Genomic DNA, 27,323 nt, shown 5'->3' on the forward strand with positions numbered 1-27,323 from the left:
TCCAGCGGAAGTCCGCATCCATGGGCCAGGATCCCTCTCGGGGTAAATGCTCACTGGATACCTAAGCTCTGAGAGGTGGTGTGGGGCTATGGAGACAGGAAGCCGTCGTCACCCCCGGAAGGAGCTCCCAGTGACAAACGCAGGACAGGCCCCTGGCTCTATCGCGTGTGTGCAGGAGCAGACAGGTGCCAGGATAAGCTGGGTCTGAGCTCCAGGGAAGAAGGTGCTGGGCTGACTGTCACAGGGGCGGGAGCTTCAGGGAGAGCGAACTGCACCTATACAGACCGCACTCCTAGGTGAGCCGTGTGCCTTCCCGACTTTGCCCTTGCCAAACCACTGTTTCTTACATGCCATCATCAGTGTGTCACTCCTTTGCTCAAAAGCCCACAGACTCCCCAGTGCCGGTAGCATTACCAGGTGACAATATAACTGGATTGTGAATGTTCCCGTTATCATGCCAACTAGATGATAAACTCCATCATACGGAGCTGACGTCCCCCTCACGGCACAGCTGAACACACTGCACATGCGTCACGCTGGACTGAGCCACTTGAAAATGCCCCTGTCCTGCTGGCAAGTACTCTGAAGGTGTGCCAGATTTCCAAGTCATTTCTTCAGGTCCAGAGGGACTTCCAGAAGGCAACTCAGTTTTCATAAAGACATCACAGAACACCATATGCCTCGTTAGCAACAAAGGAGAAATCTTAACAATAAAGAAGAAATCTTTTCAGAAACTGTAGCCAATATGCAACATTTTCAAAGCATTAGCTTCCATTTTTTCACATTCAAATGTATCCTTGCGTTAGCAATAAAACGTTCCATGATTTACTCGCCCGTGGCAAGGAGCACATGCTCGCGGGCTGCGTTTCTGCCAGCTATGACTCCCAGCATCAATAATTTGAAGCAACCCCTGAGAGAAGGACTCATTCGCATCTCACGATACCCAGGCAAGGAAAGTGCTCAGAATAGAAAGTTTTGCCAAGAAGAATTTGCTTCTTTGTTTTGAAAGCTAATAAGTTGATTAATGCCAAACAAACTTTCTATATTCTCTAGGTTTTGGCCAAATCATAAAAAAGCAAAGCTAAGGACTCCAGCTGACCGACCTCACTAACAGAGCCAGGTCTGGCGCAAGTGTTTCCATGGCTTGGCACCCTCTAACAGAGAGGCTGGAGCCCACATGCTTCTCATGGGACAGCCGGTCTTGCCCAAGGCCACGTCCTACGAGAACCCTTTGCCCCGGACCTGGTTTAAGGGATTCCTGGTGGAGTGGAAGCCCTAAATGGTGCGCCTTTGGTTAGGGAATAAACCCATTCGCTCCAGGACAGTCTCGAGGAACACCAGAAATCAGGTTGGCTTCTCAGTGACAAGCCAACTGTGAAATCCTTGCTTCCTTGGTGCCCATTCAGTTGGGAACCTGAATTTCCTTCCAGGCTAAAGGCCACTTTTCAATATGGCTCCATGAAAGCAATCATCATTTGCAAACTTCAGTTACTGCAGCTTCTCGTGAGTATTCGCCATCCGCAGTCTCCAGTCACATTTGCGACCCTAAGCTAAGTGTCCCCTTCCTGGGCCCTTGAGGGCTGATGCTCATCGTGAGCGCAGGGCACTTACTTGGAAGACCTGCCTGCCACCAGGAAGGCGGCTGCTCCTAACGCTGACGCCGCCTGCCCACGTCACCCAGGCAGCGCTCACCTGACCACTGCTCCTCGATGGCTCTGATCTGCTCATCCGTAAAGTTCCACGAACGGGCCAGCCTCTGCCACTCGCCGGCCTTCAGCTGACGGTAAGCCAGGTTCCAGAGGAGCCTGCGAATGTGCCTGGTCTCCACACTGTGATCTTGCTTGAAGGTCAGAGGAAAGCTGACGGATGGGTCCCGGCTGCTCTCGCCATGCTCCTAAATCGAAAGGAAGTGTAGCAGATGATTTCAGGCATTTTCTGCTTATTGCCTTATTTCAGAGTGTATATATTTATATTTAAATATAAATTATAAATATATTTTATATATATTTATATAAATATAAATTATAAAAAATAAATATAAAAATATTTTTTTTTCCAGATATAACTGGCAAGGAGGCAACCAAGACTATGTTTTAAGGTCACCTGTCACTGGGTCATTTTTTGTCATTCAAGATGGAGACAAATGTCTGAGATAAAAAGCTTGAGCACTGTTGGTCTGACTCAGGCAATAGGAGGGGTTTTGCCCAGCTGTGCCCCAGGCTTCTATCGCAGCCTGCTGACCGACAGCTCCCCACCCCAAAAGAAACAGGGGCCGCCTTGGCTAAGGAAACGTCACAACAGCAAATGTCTTTAACAGTCTGACTCTCAACCCACATCCCCTTCTTCCGGGTGTGCGATGTTCTCATAGTGAGCTTTCAGTGGGGCTCAGACTGAGTTACTCTCAGTAAGACTCCACAGCTGGTCCCTCCCTTCATCCTGCTCTTTGGCAAGTGCGAGGGGTGTAAAGTATGAGCCTAACTGTGGGGGCCCAGGGAGGACAGGAGTCCATATCATGTTGTTTTAAGCCACTGCAGCTGGGCCTACCCCAACAGCACCGTGCCTGGATTGATATCTTGTGTTTAGATTTTTCAAAGATGCCTTTTGTCCCTTCTGCAGAACCCACCAGAGTCCTGCAGAATCCAACCAAGAAAACTGGAGAAAACCTCCAAGTGGAAGCAGACGTCCCAATTTCCTAGAGCTGCACCTGCCACACGCATGCCGTCAGGGCTGCAGACTGTCCTCCTCCAGGAGGCTGCAAACCAGCTGAGGACATGCAGACGCACAGCCCACCAGGTTAGGGACTTCCCGTCAGTTCTCTCCCTTCTTCCAGAGTGACTTCTGTTTTTGTCTTTCATTTCAATAAAAGTGAATCTTAATGAAAGATACTCTGAACAGCAAGACGAGAGTCAATGCTGGGGCAGGAAGTGGACTAAAAAGTGTATGGGGACCTGGTTTTCAAAACCTATGAGGACACGGTGGGCCTTGCCCCTCAGCCTCCATCATGGGTCAGCCTGAACCCTTCACAGCATCAGCAATCTCCTCTGGGCAGGTCTACAAACTCCTGGGGAGCTGGGACAAGGAGAAGGGCAGGCCTTTCTCTAGTATCTGGACTTTGTGGTCAGAACTGGGATAGGACGGGGAGGTGTGAATTACCCATAATCCCTTCAGAGACTGTACAATGCAGAGTCTTCACTCCAGCCTCAGCTTTCCTCCCACAGGGCCTAGCTCCTAGGGAATCCCAAAAGGGGTAAGGTGGAGGGTGGGGGACCCAATAAATTTGGGAGCCATGTGCATTTCACTTTTTCCTTTCCCCCTCATTCTATCGCCCGAAACAATGATGAATCCAACAAGATCCAAACCCCGATACCACGAGGCAAAGGGAAGAGTGCGAAGAGCCCCTGCAGTCACCAGGGCTCTACAACATGTTTATTTCTTTGAGAAATTTGCACGCTTTGTGCATTGCGGGGTTGGGCTGGGTGGTGCTTCAGGCTTCCAGAGGAATGGGCCAGGGATTCCGAAAGCCCAGGTCTTTTTCAACAGTCAGTGGAGCGTGAATAGCTCGTCTGCCAAAGCACTGAACTATTTGCAGGAGTAACAGGAACCAGAACCGGTGAAAATTAAAATAGCATAAGCCTGATTTTAGGAAGCTCTCATTTGCCTCCGAACCATTGAATTTAATGATGGATGACTGGGTAGTTAGGCAGATGGGTAAATAGATAGAAGAGAGGAAATTTCAATCACTCTTTAATCTTTTTATTAGGAACTATTTTATATTAGGTCAGGATAATAACTTAGAATAAACTTAATAACAGAGAATTTTAAATAAGAAATTATAACAAATGCATTTGGTAAAAAAACAAATTTTTAAGGATATATGTTAAAAAAACAAGTATTCCTCCCACACCAGACCCCAGGTTCCCAGTTGACACCAGGGTTAACAACTCGTACCATTTCTGGGGTCTACTCCAGCTATATTTAGGTATGATATATGATTTTCAAAGTTCATCTAACTCTCACATCTTAAGGATTTGTTAGGAAAGAGGCTTACTCATTTGGTGGAAAAGTAATTTATTCTCACCTAGGGAAGAGAACCTAAAAATGCTAATAGGGATTAAAAATAAGAACCAATGAATATTTCTATTTTTAAAGAAAATGTAAAAAGAACAATTTAAAGAACAAAAGAAAAGGTGGAACTTGGGAAAGTTATCATCAATAAAATACAGTGATGATCTAAGAAAATGAGAATGAGGCTAAGACAAAGAGGAAGAGAAACAGGAGAAGGACCAGCAGAAATCAGAGGAGGAGGGAGAGAGATTAAACAGAGAAGTCTAATTGTCACAGAAATGTTGTCTTCTTTGTTTCACAGGCAAATAAGAGAAGTTTGAGGAGGATGGTGTGGCTTTTAAAATGACCCATGTATAGCAGGAGCACTGGGCCAGTTGAACAGGATTGTGAGCAAGGAGGCAAATCGGAGCCTTTTGCCTTCAGGATTCAAGGGAAACGTCCACGGATTGGCAAATTGGACAGCAATCCAGGCTGGAGGCTCCCCAGGGATAGGCTAGAGGGATCAGGACTCAAATTCTGGCCATTGAGCCTAGGATGGCAACACCACACACGAGAGGTGGAGAGTGAGGCTGGTAGTGAAATCCCTGCCCAAGGGCACAGACCCGAATCTGTGGGATTCAGCGAAGGGCGGTCTCCTGAGAAGCTGCAGGGTGGCAGCCGTCAGATGAAGGAATAATGAAAGAAGGCAGAAAGAATGTCTTGGAGAGAAGCTGTTTGTGTTCTCAAGATAAATAAGGTTTTCGTGACTCTCACAGAACACCTGAGTGCTGGAGAGGGCGCGTAGGGGTGTGTTGAAAACTGCAGACCCAGAAATAGGAACTTCCCTACCACTCATTAGAATGTGGGTCTGGGAACTTCCAGAAGGGACCATGGCCAAGACTCCATGATAGGTCACAGCCAGGAGCCAGCCATCCAGGGCACGCACGTGAGGCCCATTAGAGCCAACGTGGCCTGGGCTGCTTGGCTCAGGTGAGCTCTCCACACTTCAGTCCTACTGCTGACAAGGCAAAGGAAGAGGAGGAGGAGAGGCAGCTGTTCATCCCAGGAACGGGGCAGCCAGGCCAGAGGGACAGCTAGAAAGACTTACACAGCCCCGCGCTGCCCTCTAAGAAGACAAGGGTGTGGAAGAGGTCCTGCCGAGCCGGAATCGTCCTTGCTTACCTCTCTCCAGGCGTAATATCTCTCCGCTTTAATGAGCATGTCCACGACAAGGCTGTGGTTGCTCCTGGAGGCCACGGCCAGGGCCGTCTTCCCTTGCTAAAAGTTACAAATGAAAGTGTCAGATGGTATGGTTAGGCACTCTAGCTTTGGAACAGGGGTCTGGGCTCCAATCGTGATCCTGCTGCTTCCTTGCAGGGTGACCTTGGGCCAGTCCTTAGCTTCTCTGGGTCTCAATGACTACCCCACAGTGCAGCGGAAAGGGGTAAATGTGAGGAGGTACATGAAGCCCTAGGACTCTGCAGGGCCCATGGTAACTGTCCACGATGCTAGATACCGACAGTGTCAGGTGCCGTGTCAACTGGGCAGGGGCAAAGGACCCACCATCAACAGGAGATGTTCACACACGCTCTACCAATGAGAACCCAAACTTTCCTCCAAGACCCCCAGGGCCTGCCGGGCTCACTGCCCTGGGAGTGCTCCGCAGATAAACAACACGATCATACATTTTCCTCCTCTAAAGGCTGACTCCACCTGTGGCAGAGGCTTCAGTCAGTGTCCCCCACCCCCACACCACCAACAGCCTTTTCTTCCTCTCTCCTTTAGGAAGAGACCTTCTGATTTCAGCTGGGCACTTGACCACCCGAACATTTCCCAGCCTCCCTCGCACTTAGGTATGTGACCTAAGTCTGGCCAATGTATGTAAATGGAGGCGGCACATGCAAGTTCTGGGAAGTATCTCTACAGAGAGAAGGAATGTCCTCCTTCCTTCCCTTCTCCTCCTGAGTGGAGTGGGGCATGACGGCGGGAGCTTGAACCAGGAAGTGGAAGCCATGTGTCAAGGAGGGTAGAGTAACAAGACAGAAAAGGGCTAGAACTTACTAAGAATAATATCAATCATGACAACACTACTAATTCATAGCACAGAATTCAGCTCACTGGACTCCTATCTAGGATTTTTTCCTCTTATATGACACTGCCTCTACCCAAGGGTGAGGGGTTGAAATCTTAACCAAATGGAATGAGCAACAACAGTTGTTCTGGACATCATTTTGGGCATGAGCTGCCTGGAGCCCAGATGGTACCTTATACAAATTTCAAAAAGGTGTGCCTTTCTCAAGACAGACAGTGCTCAAAGCCAGGACACACAGCCTTGCAAGCAGCATCCCCTAGATTTTATGCAGCGCACAATCTAGACATTTCTTGCTGAGCAAGAGATCATGGTTCTCATTTCTTTCAAAAATGACCCATGAAGAATTTGCTCAGGGATCTTAAAGATAACGAAAATGAATGGTCAGAAATTCCAATCTTAGGAACCCATGTTCCTATGCTTAGGGATCCAGAAATTATCCCAGTAATTCTCTCCCGTGGCTGAGTATCTCCAACAAGTGCAACTTGCACCAACCTGAATGATCTGGCTGTCAGGCCAGGAGCTGAGACCCAGGTGGGTCTGAAAATTAGGGCTGAAAGGAGTCAACTTCTAATCAAAAGAGACAGTAATGAAATTAGGAAGAACTTCATTTTGCAGGCATTTAGCAAGCCTTTAATTGTATGCTCTCTAAATTCCGGCTGGTAAAGCCGTTTGAATCACCATAATCAGCCTATTTTGGGAAGACAGCATTCTGAGAGCCTGAGTTTTCGAGCTCATAGGAAAACCTTGCGAAGAGCGTGCGCTGCGTGAAGACCCAAATACTCCCGCCTGCGGGTGGGCGGCCCTCGGGAAGGGCACCTGGGGGCCATGCCTCCGGCTCAGAGGGCAGGTTTCTGGGAAAGTCAAATTTACACCAAACCTTGACTCTTTTTCCCCATCCAGATCTTAATTCAGTCTTAGAGAGAGTCACTTACCTTTGGTAAAAATTGTAGGAGTGGGTAGAAAAGGTAGTTTTTATGCATTAATTAAGTATGTACTGCATGCCAACTATGTGCCAGACCCGGAGAAGAAAGAGGGAGAGGAAGACGGGAAATCCTGGAAAACCAAATGGTGAGGCCCAGTAAACTGTGGGGTTTTGTTTCGAAAACAGTCAAGTTGTAGCGTTGACAGTGTTTACTGGAATATCCATCCACTAGCATCGAGGGGCCCAGTATGAATCCCTGCTCAATGATATGGATTCTCTACCCACAAGACTGCCCTGGAGGTGTTGTTAATGAAAAAGTAGAGTAAAGTACAAAAAGAAACCATGGGAAAATGCTAACGCTAAATGTTCAGGGGCGTTAACGAGCCATGACCGCTGGAAGCGGTGGGATTCCAGCTGAGTGATGGAATGATGAGCCGGGGTGTTTTCTTTCCTTACGCTTTTCTAAGTTTTCCAAATTGTCCACAGTGGGCTTGTATTAGCTTTATCATCATTTTTCAAAAAGTTACTTAAAAAACTGACACACAGAGAAAACTAAAATAATGTATCACACTTCAGATCCCACAAACGTTAACGCGTGTGACTCTGAAACAGAGGAGGCTTGCGCTGGGAATAGGGGACATGCCCAGCGGATGGATGGTGTGGGTGAAGACGAGGAAGGGAAAAACTGCCAGCTCTGGAAGCAGTCACCTCCGCCGACCACTGTAGGAAAGTGCTGGACAACCAAGCAGCCAGTGGCCTTGGCTTTGAAGCCAGGCTGTACCTCTTACTGGTGTGTGACCGTGATGTCATCAAATCTTTCAAATCTTCTCTTGAAAACTGGGATAATTTTGTCCACTTCGGAGAGGAGACATGAGGACTGAAATAAGACAGTGTGTGAGCCCTAAGAGGGCTGCGCACAGCCGCATCCTGCTTTCACTCCTCTCGGGAAAGCGGGACCCTAACGACGCCGTCCCACAGCCCTCAAAGCTGAGCCTGCATCACTGCATCGCTTGAAAGAAACAAAGCTGTATTTCCTTAAAGACAAGTCTACACAGCAGCCAAAAGGTGGAAGCACCCCAAGTGTCCGTCCCCAATGTGGCGTATACATACAATGGAATACCTCTCAGCCTTGAAAAGGAAGGAAATCCCAACATGCCACAACGTGGATGAACCTTGAGGACATTATGCTCAGTGAAATGAGCCAGGCACAAAAGGACAACTACGTATGACTCCACTTACATGAGGTCCCCAGAGCCGTCCGATTCACAGAGACAGAAAGTAGAATGGTGGTTGCCAGGGGCTGGGGGAGGAGGAAATGAGTAGTTGTTGTTTAGAGTTTCAGTTTTGTGAGATGAGAAAGCTCTGGAGACTGGTTGCCTAACAACGTGAATGCTTAACACTGCTGAACAGCATGCTTAAAAATGGTTAAGGCGGTACAGCTTATATTATGTGTATTTTGCAATTAAAAATTTTTAAATAAACTTAAAAAACAAGTTTCGACACGTGTAAGTTTCTTCACCGCAGCTCTGTCTATAATAGCAAAAGCTCAGGGCAACTTATATGCCCATCAGTTGAGGGCTAAGCATATTATGACATGTCCATACCACAGTCTTTTATGCAGCTGGATAAAAAGAATGGAGAACCTCTCCATGGACTAACATGGAACCATGTCCACTTTCTATTGGAAAGCGAAAAACGCTAAGCATAGGACAATGTGTATAGGTACGCCACCATTGTATAAAAGGACAGAGGAATGGAATAAGAGCGTCATATATTTACGCTTGCTTGCATATGCATAAAGAAACTCTAGAAAGAAGAAATTTCTAATAATGGATACATATAGAAGGGTACTGTGGGAACCAGACAAACAGGGACAAGGGTGCATGGGAAATTATTGCTATAAAACCTTTACTAATTATATGTTTTTATTTTTGGACCATGGGAATCCATAATCTTTTCAAAAATTTAATGAATAGTTTGAATTTTTAAAACACATTATTTTATTATTCAGAGAGAATTCCTACCGACATCTCTCAATCAAAGTCGGGATGTTTCCTGACTGCGGAGGGAGGTTTCTCCAGTTTGCGTGCATTTCCCACAAGGCTCACAGCCGACAGGGAGGGCGCGGCCACCACGCCAGCTGGCCAGCACGAGGCCGTGGAAGTACCTTATCAATGGCCTTCAGGTCGCAGCTGGCCTGCAGCAGGGCTTCCACCAGCTCCACATGCCCAAGGTCAGCCGCCACGTGCAAAGGAGTCTGCCGCCTCTGTCGAGAGAAATTTCAAAAACGTAAGCCAAGAACGTGAAGGAGGGAAAAAAGCTTGCACAGAAAAAAGGCAAAGGGAAAGTTGGGGTGTCCAATATGGCACAAGGGACAACAGAGAAGATCACGTACTTTTGCACAGGTTCAGGGGATGTTCACTGCAGTGTTGTTCATAACTGTGAAAAAGTGAAAGGGAGCTACATGTTTAACAAGGAGACGCAGATAAACTGTGGTATATGCACACATGGAATCAGTAGGCAAGCATTAAAAATGATTTTTTAAAAAAGATTTCAGTTTGAGGTACCTAGTCAAGCTCACCCGGACTGGAAGGGTGGCTGCCAGGGGCCGGAGGAGGGAACAGGGAGCTATTGTCTAATGAGTCTGCAGTCTCAGCTCGGGAAGATGCAAGAGTCCTGGAGAGGATGGTGGTGTTGGGTGCTCAACAATTTGAAGGTATTTAATGCCACTGAACTGTACACTTAAAAATGGATAAAATAGGGCCGGCCCCATGGCCCAGCGGTTAAGTTCGCGCACTCAGCTTCGGCAGCCTGGGGTTTCGCCAGTTCGGATCCCAGGCATGGACATGGCACTGCTCATCAGGCCATGCTAAGGTGGTGTCCCACATAGCACAACCAGAGGCACTCACAACTAGAATATACAGCTGTGTACCGGGGGCTTTGGGGAGAAGAAGAAAAAAAAAATGGATAAAATGGTAAATTTTATGTTAGATGTATTTTACCACAATAAGAAATTATTTCAAGGATTATTTTTAAAAACAAAAAAATGCTTATGATATAACATTAAAAACCTGAGGAAACAACACTATATGTAGCTGAGCTCAATTTATACATAAATATTTATATAGAAAGAGAAGGAAATACATCATGACGTAAAGAATGATAATGTCTTGAGCGAGGGATTAGAGGTTATTTTTATTGCCTCTTGATTCTTTTCTCTATTTTGTAAATTTCCTACATTATAAAGTATAAAAGAGTGGAAGACTTCTAATTTCTTTCTGGAATAATCATTTTCGTATCAAGAGGATGAGAGTGTTTCCAAAGCAGCATAAAAACACAAGACAATCACCCATCTTAAACCCCCACCTAAAGGAATGCTGATGTGAAGACATTTCTAAAATATTAGGACAGAAAGGAACGTCGGTTATGATATAGCCCAACCCCTAAACCAGAGAGAGCAAGCAACTTCCCCAGGGCCACACAGCTGGGCAATAGCATCTGGCCCAGTGCTCTTCCTGCCCGAGCATAGGGCCAACCCGCTTGGAGTATTAGCAGAATTAATATCCAAAAGTTATTAAAGACTCCGGTTTGGGTGACAATGTGCCCCTCTGGGGGCTCATCATCCAAGACGTCGCACTTACGCAACAAACCTATCAAAGGTCTACACTGACACAGAACAGACACAAGTGTAATTCATCAGATACCAACAAAATCTCGTCCTGACAACGCCGCTATAAGTCTAGAAGGCAGGCAACGCACCAGAATATTAATAAGAGTTATCTTTCTCTGGGGAGCTCACAAACAAATGGGAAGTGTTTAGGTTATTTATGTTTTCTTATTTTTTGTACATTCCTGGTCCAACAAACAGTGGAAATGATAAAGTCTAGTCCTATAACCAGACGGCATCCTAACAAACCCTCCTTCTGTGGAATGGATCGCCAATTCTGGTGAAACCAAAATCGCATGGAGCAAAGATTCTGCCCATTAGGACAGATCTGGGGCATTAACAGTTGAACATGTAAGTATATTTAATAACGAGAGGGGTCTTCCCCCAAACTTCTGGGATAGTAGAAGACGGGGAGGAGGAGGGTCCTGGGGGAAGGACGTGTCAGAAGTGGGACAAGTCTCCACTCAGCCCGGGGCACAAATGAGCTCACGGGCTGGAGCTGGAGGAGATAGCAGGGGGCCGGGTCAGTGTGCTGGGCTCACCACGGAAACTGCGGGCTACCCACTGGGTTAGCACAGGCACGCCCACTGCACTCTCTCACCTGGGGGCACACCTGAGGCTCCTGGGAAGGAGACACTCTCCTTCCTGGGAGGAGTCCAGGGGTCTCATCATCCTCAGGACTCTGAAAGTAGGCTCCTCTCACAAGAGTTTCTCTTCCCACTCCCGACAGCTCCTGGAAGAGGGCGGCTCAGCCCAGCCCGGGCAGCAGGCCCCTTAAGACAGCGCCCTCCCCATCCTCTTTAGTTTTCCACCTCAGCATTTCAGTGTCCAGCCAGTGATGGATTCCTCTTATGGGGCATTTGATTCTGCTCCAGTGGATTGATTCATGGTGATATATTTATTCCAAGAGGTCTCTTTTTGCCTTTGTGCAAAAGGAAGACACATCTGCTGTCTCTCATATAGAAACAAAGCTTCCTTCTTATGGCGAAGGGCTCCTGGCCAATAACAAGATTTCACATGCGGAAGTCGCCTTTGATTTAAAGAGCCTCTGGCAATTTACCTCTGAGCTACTGTTTATCCATCAGAAGTGCAGGGCCTGTTAAATGTGAACAGTTTAATAACGCACTGGCTGAACTCCAGCTGCCTGCTTGAAAACGACAAAGTATGCGTGTGCAAGTGGGAGTGGGGTTACAGAAGAAAAAGGATGAAAAAGAATGTGCATATTCCTCCCAGGAAATTTTAGGGCAGCTTGAACTGGACCAAAACAACCCTAAACCCGCACTGAGCTGAAACAGAAGACAACGGCGCCTCCGCGCTCTGACTCGCCTGGCGTACCTGATCTAAGGCGTCCGTGTCATGCCTCGCGCTTAGTAAGCTGTTCACCACTGTGACGTGGTTGTTGAGAACCGCCAAGTGAAGAGGGGACTCCTTAGGCTGCAGAGAGAAATGACAATTTCAAATCCAGAAGATTCTGGCTTCATCATTCAGATCAAAAAGCAACTCATTTCAGCAGATGTTTCCTGATAATTTACCAAGGACCGAGACTGCCTGGCAGGCGCAGGCCCAGAGCAGTGCTTGGCAATCACTCCATCCCAAGGCTGGGCAGCTACCTGCTCCCCAGCAGTCATCCATCCTAGAACCATGCATGAGCACCTACGATGGGCCAGGCTCTTTTCAGGATGCTGGGGATTCAGCAGTGAACATGGCCCATCCCCAGGAATCCTCCAGTTTAGAGGGGTAGGCAAATATCATTTTTTTTCAATGACAAAATAAATATAGAATTACAAATTGTGACAAGCGCTTTGGAGGAAAAGTAGAGAGTGGTATGAGAGCACACATTGGGGTGGGCAGAGGGTTGACCTTCGTGGAGGCCAGAAAGGGCTGTCCTGAAGAATTGACATTTGAGCTCAAATAGGAAGGATAAGAAAATATTCAAAACTCTTAATTGCAGGACTTCTCAGAGCCTTCAAAGAGTTGACATGCAGTGGGAATAGCTACAAGAAGGAAAAAGCATTCACATTCAGCATGTCCTGAACTGACATACCCCAGAGCTCTTTCTCTGTAGAGCACATTGTGGGATTGATGCCCCACTCCCCAGGGGCACCATGCTCGAGCTCGCCCTCCCACCCACAGAGCCCAGCTACAGAGTACTCATTCACCAAGGCCTTGCAGCCTGCCCCGCTTTCCTCCTTGTCTGAGGCGAGAACATCTGTCTTCCAGCCACAGCCCACACTCTCGCCCACCTCCAGCGTGGGCTTCCTGCCCAGCCCTGCCAGGCTGCAGGGCCCACGATCACACACAGCCTCCTGCTGCCCCACTCCCACCCGCTGCCGCTGGCCCATGGAGCACGAGGGAAGACATGTCTCCACGGGTAGAGAAGGCAGCTGAGAGGGAAAAGAAGGAGGGGAGAACCCAGTCAAGGCAGGAGAGAGAGGGAGATAAGGGGCATCCGGTGGGGAGGAGATGGGGAGAGGCACAGGTGTGAAAGAGCAAGGGTGGAGACCAGTGCGACATGCGAACAGTGGGGAGCAGAGAGCAAAGTGAGTGGGGAGAAGGAAGGCAGATGTGAGGGAGGGCAGGTGATGAGGACGGGGGGCAGCTGTGCTCCAGTGGATGGTGATGTCAGAGTGGGTGACGAGGACGGGCGGCAGCCGTGCTCCAGTGGATGTATGACATCAGAGTGGGTGACAAGGACAGGGTACAGCCATGCTCCAGTGGATGGATGACATCAGAGTGGGTGACGAGGACAGGGGGCAGCCATGCTCCAGTGGATGGATGACGTCAGAGTGGATGACGAGGACGGGGGGCAGCCGTGCTCCAGTGGATGGATGATGTCAGAGTGGGTGACAAGGACAGGGTACAGCCATGCTTCAGTGGGATGGATGACATCAGAGTGGGTGACAAGGACAGGGTACAAGGTGCTCCAGTGGGATGGATGATATCCGAGTGGGTGACGAGGATGGGGTACTGGGGTGCATCAGTGGATGGATGATGTCAGAGTGGGTGATGAGGCAGGGTACAGGGTGCTCCAGTGGGATGGATGATGTCAGAGTGGGTGACGAGGACAGAGTACAGGGTGCTCCAGTGGGATGGATGACATTAGAGTGGATGATGAGGACGGGGTACAGGGTGCTCCAGTGGATGGATGATGTCAGAGTGGGTGACGAGGATAGGTTGCAGCAGTGCTCCCTTGGGATGGATGATGTCAGAGTGGGTGATGAGGCAGGGTACAGGGTGCTCCAGTGGATGGATGATGTCAGAGTGGGTGATGAGGCAGGGTACAGGGTGCTCCAGTGGATGGATGATGTCAGAGTGGGTGATGAGGCAGGGTACAGGGTGCTCCAGTGGATGGATGATGTCAGAGTGGGTGACGAGGACAGGGTACCGGGTGCTCCAGTGGATGGATGATGTCAGAGTGGGTGACGAGGACAGGGTACCAGGTGCTCCAGTGGATGGATGACATTAATAAGCAGCAGTGATGCACATCCCACGTATTCTTATGGCAGTATTCACTCCTCGGTCCCTCCCCATAGCGTACACTCTGATTTAAGCACTAGGCTAACAGTGCTTCATTCACACTAACCCCAGCAGTCAGGTCTTCGATTCCCCACTTTATATATGACACAGAGAGATTAACTAACTTCCACAAGGCATCAGAGCTAGGAAGCAGCAGAGACAGGATATGAACCCAGATCTTCCTGGCTCCAACGTCGGCACCAGGCTCCTTCCCAGGAGACAGAGGTAGATGGATGGAAGAGATGTAGTGAGTTGGCCAGGGTGTCCCCAGCACACAGAGGAAGAGAGGAGGAGAAGGAGGAAACGTGGCTGGGTGAGCAGGACGGTCGGAGGCCGAGCCAGGGAGGCGGAGGCAGGCAGGGCTGGAGGGGCAGCGGGAAGGGAAGGACTTCTGTGCAGCCTCTTCTGCTCAGGAAGAACTTTCTCTCTTGAGGCACTAAGCACAAAAAAAGACAAAGCACCCCATGTTCCAGGGAAGTGGGCAGTGTCCTTCCTGCGGGGACCACCGGCCGTGCTGGGGCCCAGCCCCTCCTGAGAAACAGGAAGCACCCTTGGACGAACCAGGCAAGTTCAGAGCCAATTTCCCCAAGGCCCTTCTCCAAAAACTACCAGCCCTGGTTCAAAACACATCCCTTCTCTTGAGTTAATACAATGAATAGTAATGGGTAAGCAAGACCAGAGGAAATATTCTCACAGGAGAAACGAAAACAGAGTGGAAAACACAGGAATGTTTCCCATCTAACTCCAGCACAGAGGGCCTTTGTTAATTCTACCAAAGCCAGTTCAAACTTCAGAAAGCCTAAATCAGCATAAAGGACTGACTTTCAAAAGAAAAACAAGATCGCTCAGTGAAGAGGGAAAAAATTATCCATCTCCTTCCCACTGACAGCAGCTTCATCATTTTCCCAGACGGATAAATTTAATGAAAGAATAATGGCATCTCTAGACCCTTGAGAAAGTTTTCACGCAGCAAATATCAATATTTAAAACACAAAGATTTCATTCTGTTCAGGAACTTCAATGACTTTCTAAAATTCATCCCTCGGATTTTATTTCTCAAGATTAAGACAGTCTCCAACAGAAGTCCGTCAGCCTTCCCCGAGAAAATTCCTCCTTTGTGAACACCTCATCCCCGCCCATGTCTGCCTATCTGCCAGGAGCATCTCCCACCCAGCCAGCCTCCAGAGCTGGATCAGAGCCCCTGTGTTGGGAACAGACTCACTTCCACCTTAGGGTGCAGATCAACATGCTCACTGAGAAGAAAGCTGACAAGGGAGGCGTGGCCCTTCCGCGTTGCTGTCTGCAAGGCAGTGATGTTGAGCTGCAAGAGACAGGTGGAGAGGGCAGGGGGGATCCCCATTAGAATCCGGCATACTTTCTGGTGTTCATCACAGGGTAACCAATCAACACAATGAAACAGATGACTATTTAAAAAAGAAAATCCAACGTGTTTCCAATATTTTGGGAGGCTTTTTCTTATTCTGTCTCCCATAAAAGAGGCAGAGTCCTAAGTAACACAAGCCCCAGGCAAATATGAGATAAATTCCCATTTCCCTTCTCTGGAAGGACAGAGTGGACTAGGGCTGTCTTCTCCCTATACACCCTGCAAAGCCCCTCCTTGCACCAAAATAGCTGGCTTGGTATGGGCCCCAAGAAATGCCTCCTGACCAGCAGCTCTCCCCTTTGCAGGCTGGGCTTCAAGGCTTAGCGATGCTGCCTGCCTGCAGTGCTCCCTCACGGTCCTTCCCTCAACTCCTTTAGCACCTCCCCTTGCGTCTGTACCAGCTGCCTCCTCCGCCTCCTGTGCTCAAGGGTCCTCACTTAGTGTCCATACTAGATGGCAAACTGCTTTCCATCAGGGCCTGCTCTTGACCATCCCGCCATCCTCCAAAAGGCCCAGCAGGGTGCCTTGCAATAATACAAGGTTGATGAATAGTTACAGATTGATTAATTGTAAGATTGCTACAAAGTATTTTCAGATCCTCCAAACAGGGATGCTGTGGGATATTATGTTTTCCTAAAATGGCTACATAAGTATCTGCCACGCCACATGTTCTTCTGTAAGATGACCCTGCCACTCCCCCATCAGGCAGTGGGGTTTATTGCTTCACTCCCTTGAATCTGAGTGGACCCTGTAACTGCTTTGGTCAAGAGAATGTGGCAAAAGTGACAGTGTGCCGGTTCCAGGTGTGGCCACTAACTGGCCTAGCAGCTTCTGCTCCCTACCTCATGGAAGCCAGCTGCCATGCTGTGTGAAGGCCAAGGCACACGGAAACACCACAGGTTGATGCTCTGGTCAAGAGCTGACAGCTGGCCTCACCTGCCAGGCACGTGAGTAGGCCATTGTGGATGTCCGCCTCAGCTAAGCCATCAAATGACTGAAGTCCTGGCCGACATCTGGCTGCAGCCACATAACAGACCCAAAGTAAGAAGCTCCCACCAGAGCCCAGTCAACCCTCAGAGCCACGAAAGGCAATGACATGTGGTTTTAAGGCCCTGTGCTTCGGGTTGGTGTGTTATGAAGCAATAGATAAGTGGGACAGATGCGAACAGGAAGGATACACACTCTGACTGACCGGATCTGGCTTGGGCTGGTAAGAAATGCCTATGTGACCTCACATGAGGGCCCCTCAAGCACGGGCCTGACTGTCTTCCTCTGAAAACGACACAACCACCTGCATTCGTTTTCTATTGCTGCTAATAACAAACTGCCACAAACTTAGTGGCTTAAACAATACAAACATATTATCTGACAATGCTGGAGAAGTCTGAAATGGGTCTTGTTGGGCTAAAATAAAGGCCTGTCTGGAGCCTTCAGGAGAATCCCTTTCTTTGCCTTTTCCAGCTTGTAGATGCCGCCCACATCCCCTGGCTCACACAGCCCCTTCCTCCATCTTCCAAGCCAGCAATGGTGCACCGAGTCCTCACACGCCATCCCTCTGACCTGCTCGCCTGCCTCCCTCTTCTGCTTTAAAGGCCCCTTGTGATGGCATCAGGCTTTCCCGGAAAATCCGGGATAGCCTCATTTTATGGTCAGATGATGAGCAACCTCCATTCCCCTTTGCCCTGTAACAGGACGTATTCACAGGCTCCAAGGGTTAGCATGTGGACATCTTTGGGGGCCATTACTCTGCCTACCACACCATCCTACCTCTTTCTCTCAAACCACAGCAATACTGGGAGAATAAATGGGTTAGTAAATGTGTACTGTCATTGTAAGTGTCATCTTATTCATTCCACACAAAAATTATTGAGCACTCATGTGCCAGGCACTATGTTAGATAATGGGGGACAGGACTAGGCTGACAAGATCTCTGATATGACAGACCAGTGGAGGTGGACAATCATGGGATCTATTGATTGGTAGACTGGCAGATTGGTAAATCAGTAGACTTAGGATAAATCTATTTATTAGATTCTAGATGCTATTAGAATAACACCAGATAGTGATAAGCGCTACAATGAGAAGTAAAAGAACATGACCGGCTGGCCACTTCCTAGCAAGTGAGCAAGAAAGGCTTCTCAGATAGGGTGACATTTAGACCGAGATCAGAATGGTAAGAAGTGCCCCCAAGGGGAAGATCTGAAGTGGAAACAAGCCGTGAAGAACTCGAAGCCAGGAACCCTATAGTAGGAAGGGCTTTGGGAGTCCGTGGCATTTTACCCATGAGAACCATGGGCACAGTGTGTCGGGCCTACAGACTTTTTAAGAGCCAAAGAAGTATTTGAAATCTTAAAAATAAAATTGGTTCCAAGACCCCAAAAGAAAATCCCAAATTGAAAGTGAATAAATATTTAATGGACGTATTCATACTTCACTGATTGTTAAACGTAATATTCAGAAAATATTCACTACATTCGTAAACCATTGGTAGGTTAAATTTTTTCACCTGCCTCAAATTCCCGAGTATTCAGAGTTCTAAGAAATCAGAGTCAATCATAAATTAGGGGAATTTATCATATCCAAATAATTGTACAAGCACAAATTAAAAAGTCTTTAAAAATAATTTATAGCATGGAAAAAATGTATTTAATGTGGAATGTGGGAGCATTTAAATATGTCTGATTAGACGTGAGGGTGGGGCCCCCAGAAATGAGTTCTCAGGGTCCAGAAAAGTGTCCCCCGGCCCCGGCAGTGAGGAGGGCCCTGAGGAGAGCCGGGCACCCAGACTCGGCAGCCAGCCACGCAGCACAGACAAGGAAGCCGCGCCCCCACGAAATCCATCATCTCACTCCCATGCCCTCCGCAGAAAGGAGTGGACCCTTCACGCCCTCCCCTTGTGGGAGAGGACATGAAAGCAATCTCCTGGAGACCAAGACTAAGCAATGTCACAGGTGAAGCCTGCCAAGGTCAGAGTAATCGTCTGCAGATGTGAAAGCAAAATGAGTCTGAGGCATCCCTGCGGCAATGTGCATCTGCACTGCTGGCTTCATGCTTCACCGTTTCCCCGGGGTCTTGGCTGGGCTGGGCGGAGACAGGTGTGGACAGCCAGTGGGGGCTGAGGCTGTTGATCCAGGGAGCATGCTAATGAATGCAGGGGGAAGACTCAAGATGACATAAAAGCTGAAAAACGGACTTCGGACAATTTCCAGGCTGCCTAGGTGAGGCTGAGGCTGTAAGGATGTGGACAAGGCGGGGCCTGCAGTCTCAGTTGGTAGGGAGACATGAGCACGTGCAAGCCATTACACAGCACGACCCCTCTGAGGGCCAGCAACTGCCTACAGGAGGGAGGGAGGGCACAGAGCAAGAGAGGGAGCCAAAGGCCAGAGCCCCAGGGGAGCTTGCTAAGAGGGAGGCCTTTCCGGGGACTGAGGGTGGCTGCAGACTCGGGGCAGGAGGCACCTGAGCAAGGTCTGCAAAACAGCACAGCTCTCCACAGCCTGAACATCATCTCCTGGGCCCCAGGAGCTCTTAACTTGGCCTTCCTTTATGGCATAAGTAACCTGCAGCATCGGTGGGAATCACCTCGCACTATCTTCATTTTCCACTTTCTCACAATCTTGTCCAGGTATATACATTTTATACACCAAAACCATATGTGCAAACATGTTTTTTCAATTAGTGTTCTATCATGCATGTTTTCTATATTGCAATATATTTACTATTTATCATTAATATTCTTTTATGGCTACAAAATTTTCCAAAAGCAACAGGTGCACCGAGCTTGCCCTCAGCCCTCCTGACCATTCGCTGCACTTACGGATGTACCCGATTCTCGCCTGCTGGAGGGGCCTTTAACATCTGTCTTACTGCAGGCAGCTCTTTCCCCCTCTATGATTACTCCCTTAACTTCCTAACACGGGTGCAAGGAAAGTGACAAACTGCTTTCAAAGGTCATACAAATGGACATTCCTGCCAGTCGAGCACAGGGGAGAAAACATCACCCATTTGGGATTTTATTCTTGATTCTAGTGTTTCCTCTTCTGAAGAGGAATTGTGTACACTGTGCTGATATGGCGAGATCTCCAAGACATACTGGCAGTTAAAGCAACAACAGGTGCAGAGCAGGGTATGTATAAATAGCCACCATTTCTGTGGGCTGGGTATGTACAGGTGCGTCGTTTAGTCACATTTTCCACGTGACTGCCTGGAAAATTCCTGCAAGATTAAAGAAACTATTAATCATGTGAGGTCTGGGGAGGTGAAATTGAGATGCAGAGTTGGAAAAAGACACTTTCATCATACACCCTTTGGTACTATTCAAGTTTTCTGGTTTTTTCACTATAATTTAAAATTAATTAGAAAACCAAAAAATGACAGTGAACTGCTCCAAAGCCACACCCGGTGCCACGTGGAGAGGCTGGGGCACCAGCAAGAACCCTGCACTGCCACGGACTAGTTGTAGGACGCTGGGTGAGCGCCTTAACTTTTCGGAATTCTAGTTTTCTCATCGAAAAAAATGAAGATAAGTGTGAGAGCATCTTAGCAGCAGAGTGTTCTGTATTTAGAAGAAGGCAGCTTCCTGTCTCCTTCAGGCTCCAGGCTGATCCCTCGGGTTTTCACACGACAACCTTTCCTTCAGCATCTACTCTGTAAGCCCGGCCTGCACTGGCTGCTGGGCGGAAACCAACGTGAGGGAGAGCGTCTGGGCATTTGAGAAGCAACAACCGTCTGCTCCTCTGCCCCATTTTCAATGACTCCTTCCCAGGCAAACAGGAAGAATGGCATTGCTTTTGAGGAGACACTAATTGGGGAATATCAAAGGTAAATCATTAATTCTAACCCAAAAAAAGCAAACTATAAGTATTAATTCTACAAAAGCCCCGTGAGGGGTTCAGTGCAGGACCGGATTACCCAAAGAACACTCTGAGTCCCCCGCCCACCGCGTGCGCGAACATGGCATGTACTTGATTTGGAATGTTGATGTCACTTCCTGCTGCCGCCAGCACTTTGCAGCATTCTTCATGACCTCCTTCAACAGCCAGGAAGAATGGTGTTTCTCCCTTCTAACAAATGGAAAAAAGTTAAAATTAATTGCCTCTTGGCATGGAACGAAATTACTTGAGAAACAGTGTGCTTTCCCTGTATCTTCTGAGCATTACTCTTAATGACAGAGGGCATTCATTGAGCACCTACGTGCCAACATATACTTCCAAGACTGTATGCTTTGGCACAGTTAAATTGCACAATGACCCTATGAGGTTGGGGTTAATATCACGCAGACAATGAAGCTAAGCCTCAGCTGGAAAGTGGCAAAGCTAGGACCCCCTGCCTTGCTCTGCCTCCTCCTCTCAGACCCTGCCTCGCCACTCATATGCTTAACCTTGACTGGTTTATCAGCAAACATCTATTAGACACTCAGGCATTAGGACTGGAAAGCCAAATAGAACACAGACCCTGCCCACAAAAAGGTAACAGCCTGCAAAGAAAGGTAAGCACAGAAAAAAGGAATCATAACACAGTCTAAAACACCCAAAAATAGAAGCACATTTGTACCAAGTGTGCTTTCACCTTTAAAACTGATTGAAAATGATGTATGTTATTTTAAAAAACAGTAATACCCTATCTCAGTAATTAAGTTTCCTGAACCTCATTATGATGAACACTAGTAGGAAAAAGTGAGTTTCATTTAGGTCAAAATGGAGAGAAAAGAAGGAACTGATCTCACACAACAGCCGCTTGGATATTTCCCCTCCTCATGCAGAGTCATTCCTAAAAATATTGGGAAGAAATGAGAATTCCTTCCCCACTCCCTAACCATTTCCCCCATTGGACGTTATTCTACTTAACAACTACATTAGGATACATTCAGAAGGTTCTAGTCACAGCTAATTAGGTACGAACAATCGTGTTAACAGGCACGCAAGAGCATGAAACCAATGCTCCCCTCCCAGCGAGACATAAACATGGCAGCCCGGGCTGCTTCACCCGAGTGCCTGGGACAGGCATCTGCTACAAAGGATGTCTCCTCATAATCTACCTTCTCACTTTCCCAGGAAAAGAGGTGCTTTTTGGGCAAACCCTGGAGGAAAAATATTTGCAAAAAATGTGAAGGAAAGAATTCACATCTTTGACATATCAAGAGCATAATAAATGTCCATATCTTTGCCCTAACCATCCTACCTCTAAGAATAAACCCAAAGGAAATAGTGAGGAACTCAGACTAAGATTTATATACGAGGTTCACGATAACATATAATAAAGAAAAACTGAAATTAACTAAATAATAAACTAAATGAATTTTAAGCAGCCACTAAAAATATATATGCATAGGAACAGACAGAAAACTGGAAGGAAAATACATCAGATGTATATAAGATAATCCTTCCAGTGTGGGGGAAATATGAGAACTGCTATTTACGTTTATTTTTATCTCAAATTTTTTAAATGTCTATTTCTGGCATATGTTTTGTAACAGTAACTTAGTTACAAATGTGTATGCCATAGGTGCATACTCAAACTTCCCTTCCTGATAGGAGTTTGCCTCCAAGAACGGTGGAGACCAGGGCTCTGGAGCGTGTTCCCATGGGTCCCTCCAGCTGGTCTGGCAACAGGTGACATCAGGAAGCAGAGGCAGCCCAGGACCGTAGGAACATCATGGGCTGTATCCAAAAGCCTAATATTATCACTGGACACTTCACCGTGTGCAAACATAACCTCTCATAAGCTGCAATTACCATTTGTTGGATGTTATGTGTCCTCCCCGATGCACCCTGACTCGAAAATAGCTAACAGGTGGATGACTTCCAAGAGCTCAGATTCCAGTGGTGAAGCAGTGACACAGAGCAGGGCAAGCACGACAAAGACTTTACATTAACTCCCGTGACGACAGGACTTGATCTCTGTGTTGCTCTGTAAAGTCCCGGCCACGCCCAAGATTCACGTTCTTTCTGAGTCTCTCACACATCATTCATAAGATTCATTCAAGAAGACCAAACTCCTGGGATCTTCTTGAAGTAAGTTAAATCAATTAAATACGATCAACATTACGCCAGATGGTCAGAAAAGAATGAACACACACACAAAAATAAACAAATGAAGGCTCCATTTTTGTCCCTGATTCTCAGCTGAAAGCCTGGCTTACATTCTCCCAGGAACTGGAGAGAAAATGAGGATGATAGGAATATATTTCACTGACACCGACAGGAACCATGATCCCACTTACTGCACCCACATAACACCAAGGACAACAACAGGTACCACCTGTTGCACACTCACCACACACCAGGTACCATTCCCTACACTAAGCGTGTGACATGGCCTTTCCATTTAAACCTCACTACAGCCTAAGGAGGCTATTTTACAGAGGAGGAAACTGAGGCTGAAAGGAGCTAAGTAACGTGCCCAAGATCATCCAGCTAGAGAGTGAGGGAGCCAGGATCAGACCCTGCTTTTCATCTCTTCATGCCCGGGTCCAGGGAAGCATGGGACCTTCGAATCCCGTGCCCATCTGTCACGAGCACCTCCACGTACCTCATTGGTCTCATTTATTTCCTGCCACTGGGTTAGCAGCACCCGGACCGCAGGGCTGTGACCATGCTTTGCTGCGAGGTGCAGGGCAGTGTTCCCCTCCTGCAACAGATACACTCACGGTAGAGCCCCCTGCACAGAGCAACACGCCCCTCTGACGGTCAGGGCTGCCATGGGGCTTCTGGGAGGTTTCATTTTGGTTAAAGCTGCGGTTCTGAGTGTGGGCCATGGGACCCACAGTTTCAAGCAAAATTTATAGTTTTTTAAAGTTCTAAATGAAAAGACAGAGCTATTTCTACCAGTAAAAAAAAATTTTTTTTTAACCACCCATGCTCCTGGTTCTACCTTTGCAGCCAATTTGCTAGCAAAAAGTGGAACGATAAAAGTAATTCCAGATAACCTTGTGAAGATAAACTGATGAAGGATTTCTGGGAGGTAGTTTTTGCAATAAAATGTGCAGAACTCTTTGACCTACAACTCTTCATCTAGGAATTTCTCCTAAAAAAAAAAAACAGTCAAAGATGTGCACATAGATATGGATGTCCACTGGGGTTTCCCTCCCCAGTCGGGTGGGGCTGAGTCGCCAGCAGATCTTAGGGGAGGAAAAGAGATGCCTGGAGTTGACAGTGGAAAAATCCACGTAGTATACTGACTTCACAAATATTTACGGAGTGAAAATTGGCATTCTGGACAATCCACTGCAGAGTGGATCCATTGCATCTGGCTATTCCGTGATTCTGACTGTAGTAACAATTAACCTCTCTATTCCTGACAAAATGCCTTCACCAAATGTATACACCAACTGTCACTCCCCTTTCTCTTGTTCTCAGCAAAGAAATAAAAGTCCAACTCACCTTGTCCTTTTCTGAAGTACGCAGATTCAGGAAGACAAGTTTCTCTATCATTTCAACGTGGCCTCTCTCAGCCGCCAAGAGAAATGGTTTTCTTCCTTTCTGGAAATCAATCACAAACATTCGGTGTTTATTACACATTTATTGAACAAGCATGACAACCGACAAGGTGGGCAGCATTTTGCTGGTGACAAGGAGGCCATGAAGTACTTCTGGTCATAGTATTACAGGCCCTTCTTAAGGGAAGGCAATAACATCTCTCTGACTCTCACCCAGATCCAGCTCTGAGCTGTGGCCCACAACTGTGGGAACGCTACACCAGCACAGACTCATTTTTATGTGGGCAGAAAAGTCCTATTCAGAAATGGTCCTTCCAAGCAAGGGGGGAGGCGCCACCTCACAGTCAGACAAGGAGATTCCCTTCCAAAGGCAGCAGTTTTACCAATTTTCTGTGTTTACTGAATAGTTCTTTCATTACGCCATTAACTGAGAAGCTGTTATGTGCCAGACCACGTCTCAGGCATCTTTGCATCACACACTCAGCTTTGCCTTACTGATAAAAATGTCTGAAGCAGAAATTCTCCAGGCTGAATATTTACATGGCTCCTTCAGACATGCTATTTCATCCACTGCTTCTTTTTAGGCCTTCTTTGCTTGCTCATGTATTTATGTCCAAGGTTCACTAAGAATCAACAGGAAAAGTTTTTTTCGCAAATCTTCTTTTTTATTTTTCCTGCGTTTTTTCCCCAAATCCCCCCAGCACATAGTTGTATATTTTAGTTGTGATTCCTTCTAGTTGTGGCATGTGGGACGCCGCCTCAACGTGGCCTGACGAGCGGTGTCATGTTCGCGCCCAGGATCCGAACCAGCGAAACCCTGGGCTGCCGAAGTGGAGTGCACGAACTTAACCGCTCGGCCCCGGGGCCGGCCCCTCAACAGGAAAACTCTTGAGAACAGGTCTATACGAAATGGAATGGAGAAACTGGGCATCACCCAGAGAACACTGCTTAAAGGAGATGTTTAGGTGTGATTTGTTGGGACGGAAAGGTCAATTGTAGAATTGTCTGATTATGGTCATTTCTCCAACTTTTCACATTGCCGGTGGAGACTGTATTTGCAACAGCCAAAATGTCATCAAGAAAAGTGAAAGGCCCACAGAGAACTTAATCTTCTAACCCAAGATATTTACAAGGAGGAAAAGGAAGGTAGGGTGGCAAAATAGAGGCAGAAGTATTTTCTTCAATTAAAGAAAACACTCACAAATTGGCCTGGTATGTTATTAACCAAAAGCTTAATAAGATGTCTGAAATGTAAAAAGCAAGATACAAGCCTCTTATAAGAAGGTTCCTCAATCTGAGCTTTGTCATCTGATCTCCCACTAACGCAGGGTAATGAAAAGATCTTGGTCCTTGTCAACTTGAGATAACAGCTCATGATTCCCCAATAACTGGAAGAAAAAGGAAGGAAAAATGCTGAAATAATAAATGGGGGGGAATATGTGACAAACATCAGTACGGAAGCTGGAGAAACAAGCTGGCACCAAAAAGCTCACCTAATTCATCTTCCTGAGCTAGACACGTTGCCAATGAGGCCTACCTCCCCCACGCTTCAGAGTCTGAGGGCCTGACTCTCATCGTCATTCTCATTAAACCACTAAGGAAGGGCAAAGGGAAGGGAGAGACTGCTTGGGGCCCCTGTTTTCTGAGTGCAAGTTAGACACCTAATTGAAGAGCAAAATCTAGTCTTGAGCCATGAACCACTCTTTGGAAATGAGAGACCAAAAATTCGTGTGTCTAGTTTATACAAACATGTGCAAATGCGACAACAGATAAAGGTCCATACAAACAAATCACAAAAAGGAGGATGAGAGACACTATTATATACCGGACGAAGACATTTACACACATCCTTATCCATCATTTACTCACTTACTCAACAATTATTGAGCACCTATGAATACGCCAGATATTGTGCTAAGCAGGAGAGTGGCCAAGATGAAAATATACTGCCCCATCCTCAAGAAGCTCAGAGTCCAACAGGGAAGATGGCACATAAGCAAGTAATTATAATGAAATGCAGCAACTGAGTGCTGGTGATATACAGGGGGATGTCACTCAGCATCACTGTGTTTGTGGCTGGGGAGGCAGGTGACAAGAAATGGAGGGAGGAGGCATTTAAAGGTTACAAATGCCTGGAACAGGAGACCTGTTTCCTGCCCACCAGCTTTCCACTGAGTTGAAGCATATTAAGTTAAATACACGTTAAATTAACAAAGGAAAAAGGGACAGGAATTGTGGACCCTCCTTATTTTTGTTGATTAGGAAAGGGAATTGGGATCCTGAGCCCCAGAAGGCATTGTGACTTATCTAGGGCTTGAAGCCTGAGGCTCTGAGCCCCACTGTGTGGAGGTGTTACTACAGGCTCCTGCTGTCCCACCATCTACCCCTTGGTCAGTGTTGGGTTCAGGGATGGTCACATGCCAAGCCAGGCCAGTGACATCAACTGTGGGATATTTTTCTGGCGCATTCTACTTTTACTTTAGGGTCATCAGCTAAGCTGTCGGTAGCTCTCTCTGCCACCTGCTAAGGAGACCCTGCCTAAGAACGAAGCAGTAATGCCGACATCATGGGAGCTGCTGGATTTACTCATCCCTGAAGTTACCCATGCCTGAGATTTTTAATTGAATAAGTTAATAAATTCCTTTTTTTTTTTTTAGTAGTTTGAGTTGAGCTTCTGTCCCCTTTCACTCGCAGGCTTTCCTTAAAGCAACTGGCCCGTCTCACAGAATTACGAGAGTGACTCCAATGCTCACCAGAGGGCCTTCTTAGGTTCAACTAAACATTGCAGATTCACAAAATTATCACGGGCCACACTTGACACCAGTCCACTCAGAAGACGCAGGACGCCAACCACAGCTTGTCAGCGTCAGCTGTCCCTCTTCGTACCATGGTCCACACAGCTGTCCAGGAGCAGCTGTCTTTGGCCCCCAGGTGACATCTCAGTTGCAAGGTGACAAGATCCACACTGGGCAGCTGTGGGTGCCACCCTGGCTTAGAACGCTGGTGCCCCACAGAAACAAACATCTCTTGTAACAACTCCTTAGGCTCAGCTTCCAGGTCCCTACAAGGGACACGCCAGTTAGTTACAAAAGTCACTGTACTCAGAGAGCCCCAAAGTGCGGCTCCCCTCTGGCATTTACAGCTCATCTGCAGTCACTCCAAGTGCAGACGCAACACACCAATTAGGGGGCATTTTACCATAAACAATGCTGCTTAATAACAGTTAACATTATATCTTTATCTTGTTTGCAGGGACTCAGA

General features: G+C 47.4%; 1 protein-coding gene across 1 annotated transcript in view; it reads right to left on the reverse strand.

Moving 5' to 3' along the window:
• ANKDD1B (ankyrin repeat and death domain containing 1B) overlaps positions 1–27,323 on the reverse strand; it is a 53,736-nt gene that overhangs the window by 3,908 nt on the left and 22,505 nt on the right. The window contains 7 exon segments of the mRNA XM_070234662.1: positions 1,693–1,894; positions 5,227–5,322; positions 9,226–9,324; positions 12,061–12,159; positions 15,464–15,562; positions 23,156–23,254; positions 24,007–24,105. Coding sequence (XP_070090763.1) covers positions 1,693–1,894; positions 5,227–5,322; positions 9,226–9,324; positions 12,061–12,159; positions 15,464–15,562; positions 23,156–23,254; positions 24,007–24,105 — 793 coding nt within the window.

This window comes from Equus caballus, chromosome 14 (genome assembly GCF_041296265.1).
Source record: "Equus caballus isolate H_3958 breed thoroughbred chromosome 14, TB-T2T, whole genome shotgun sequence".
Lineage (NCBI taxonomy): Eukaryota > Metazoa > Chordata > Mammalia > Perissodactyla > Equidae > Equus > Equus caballus.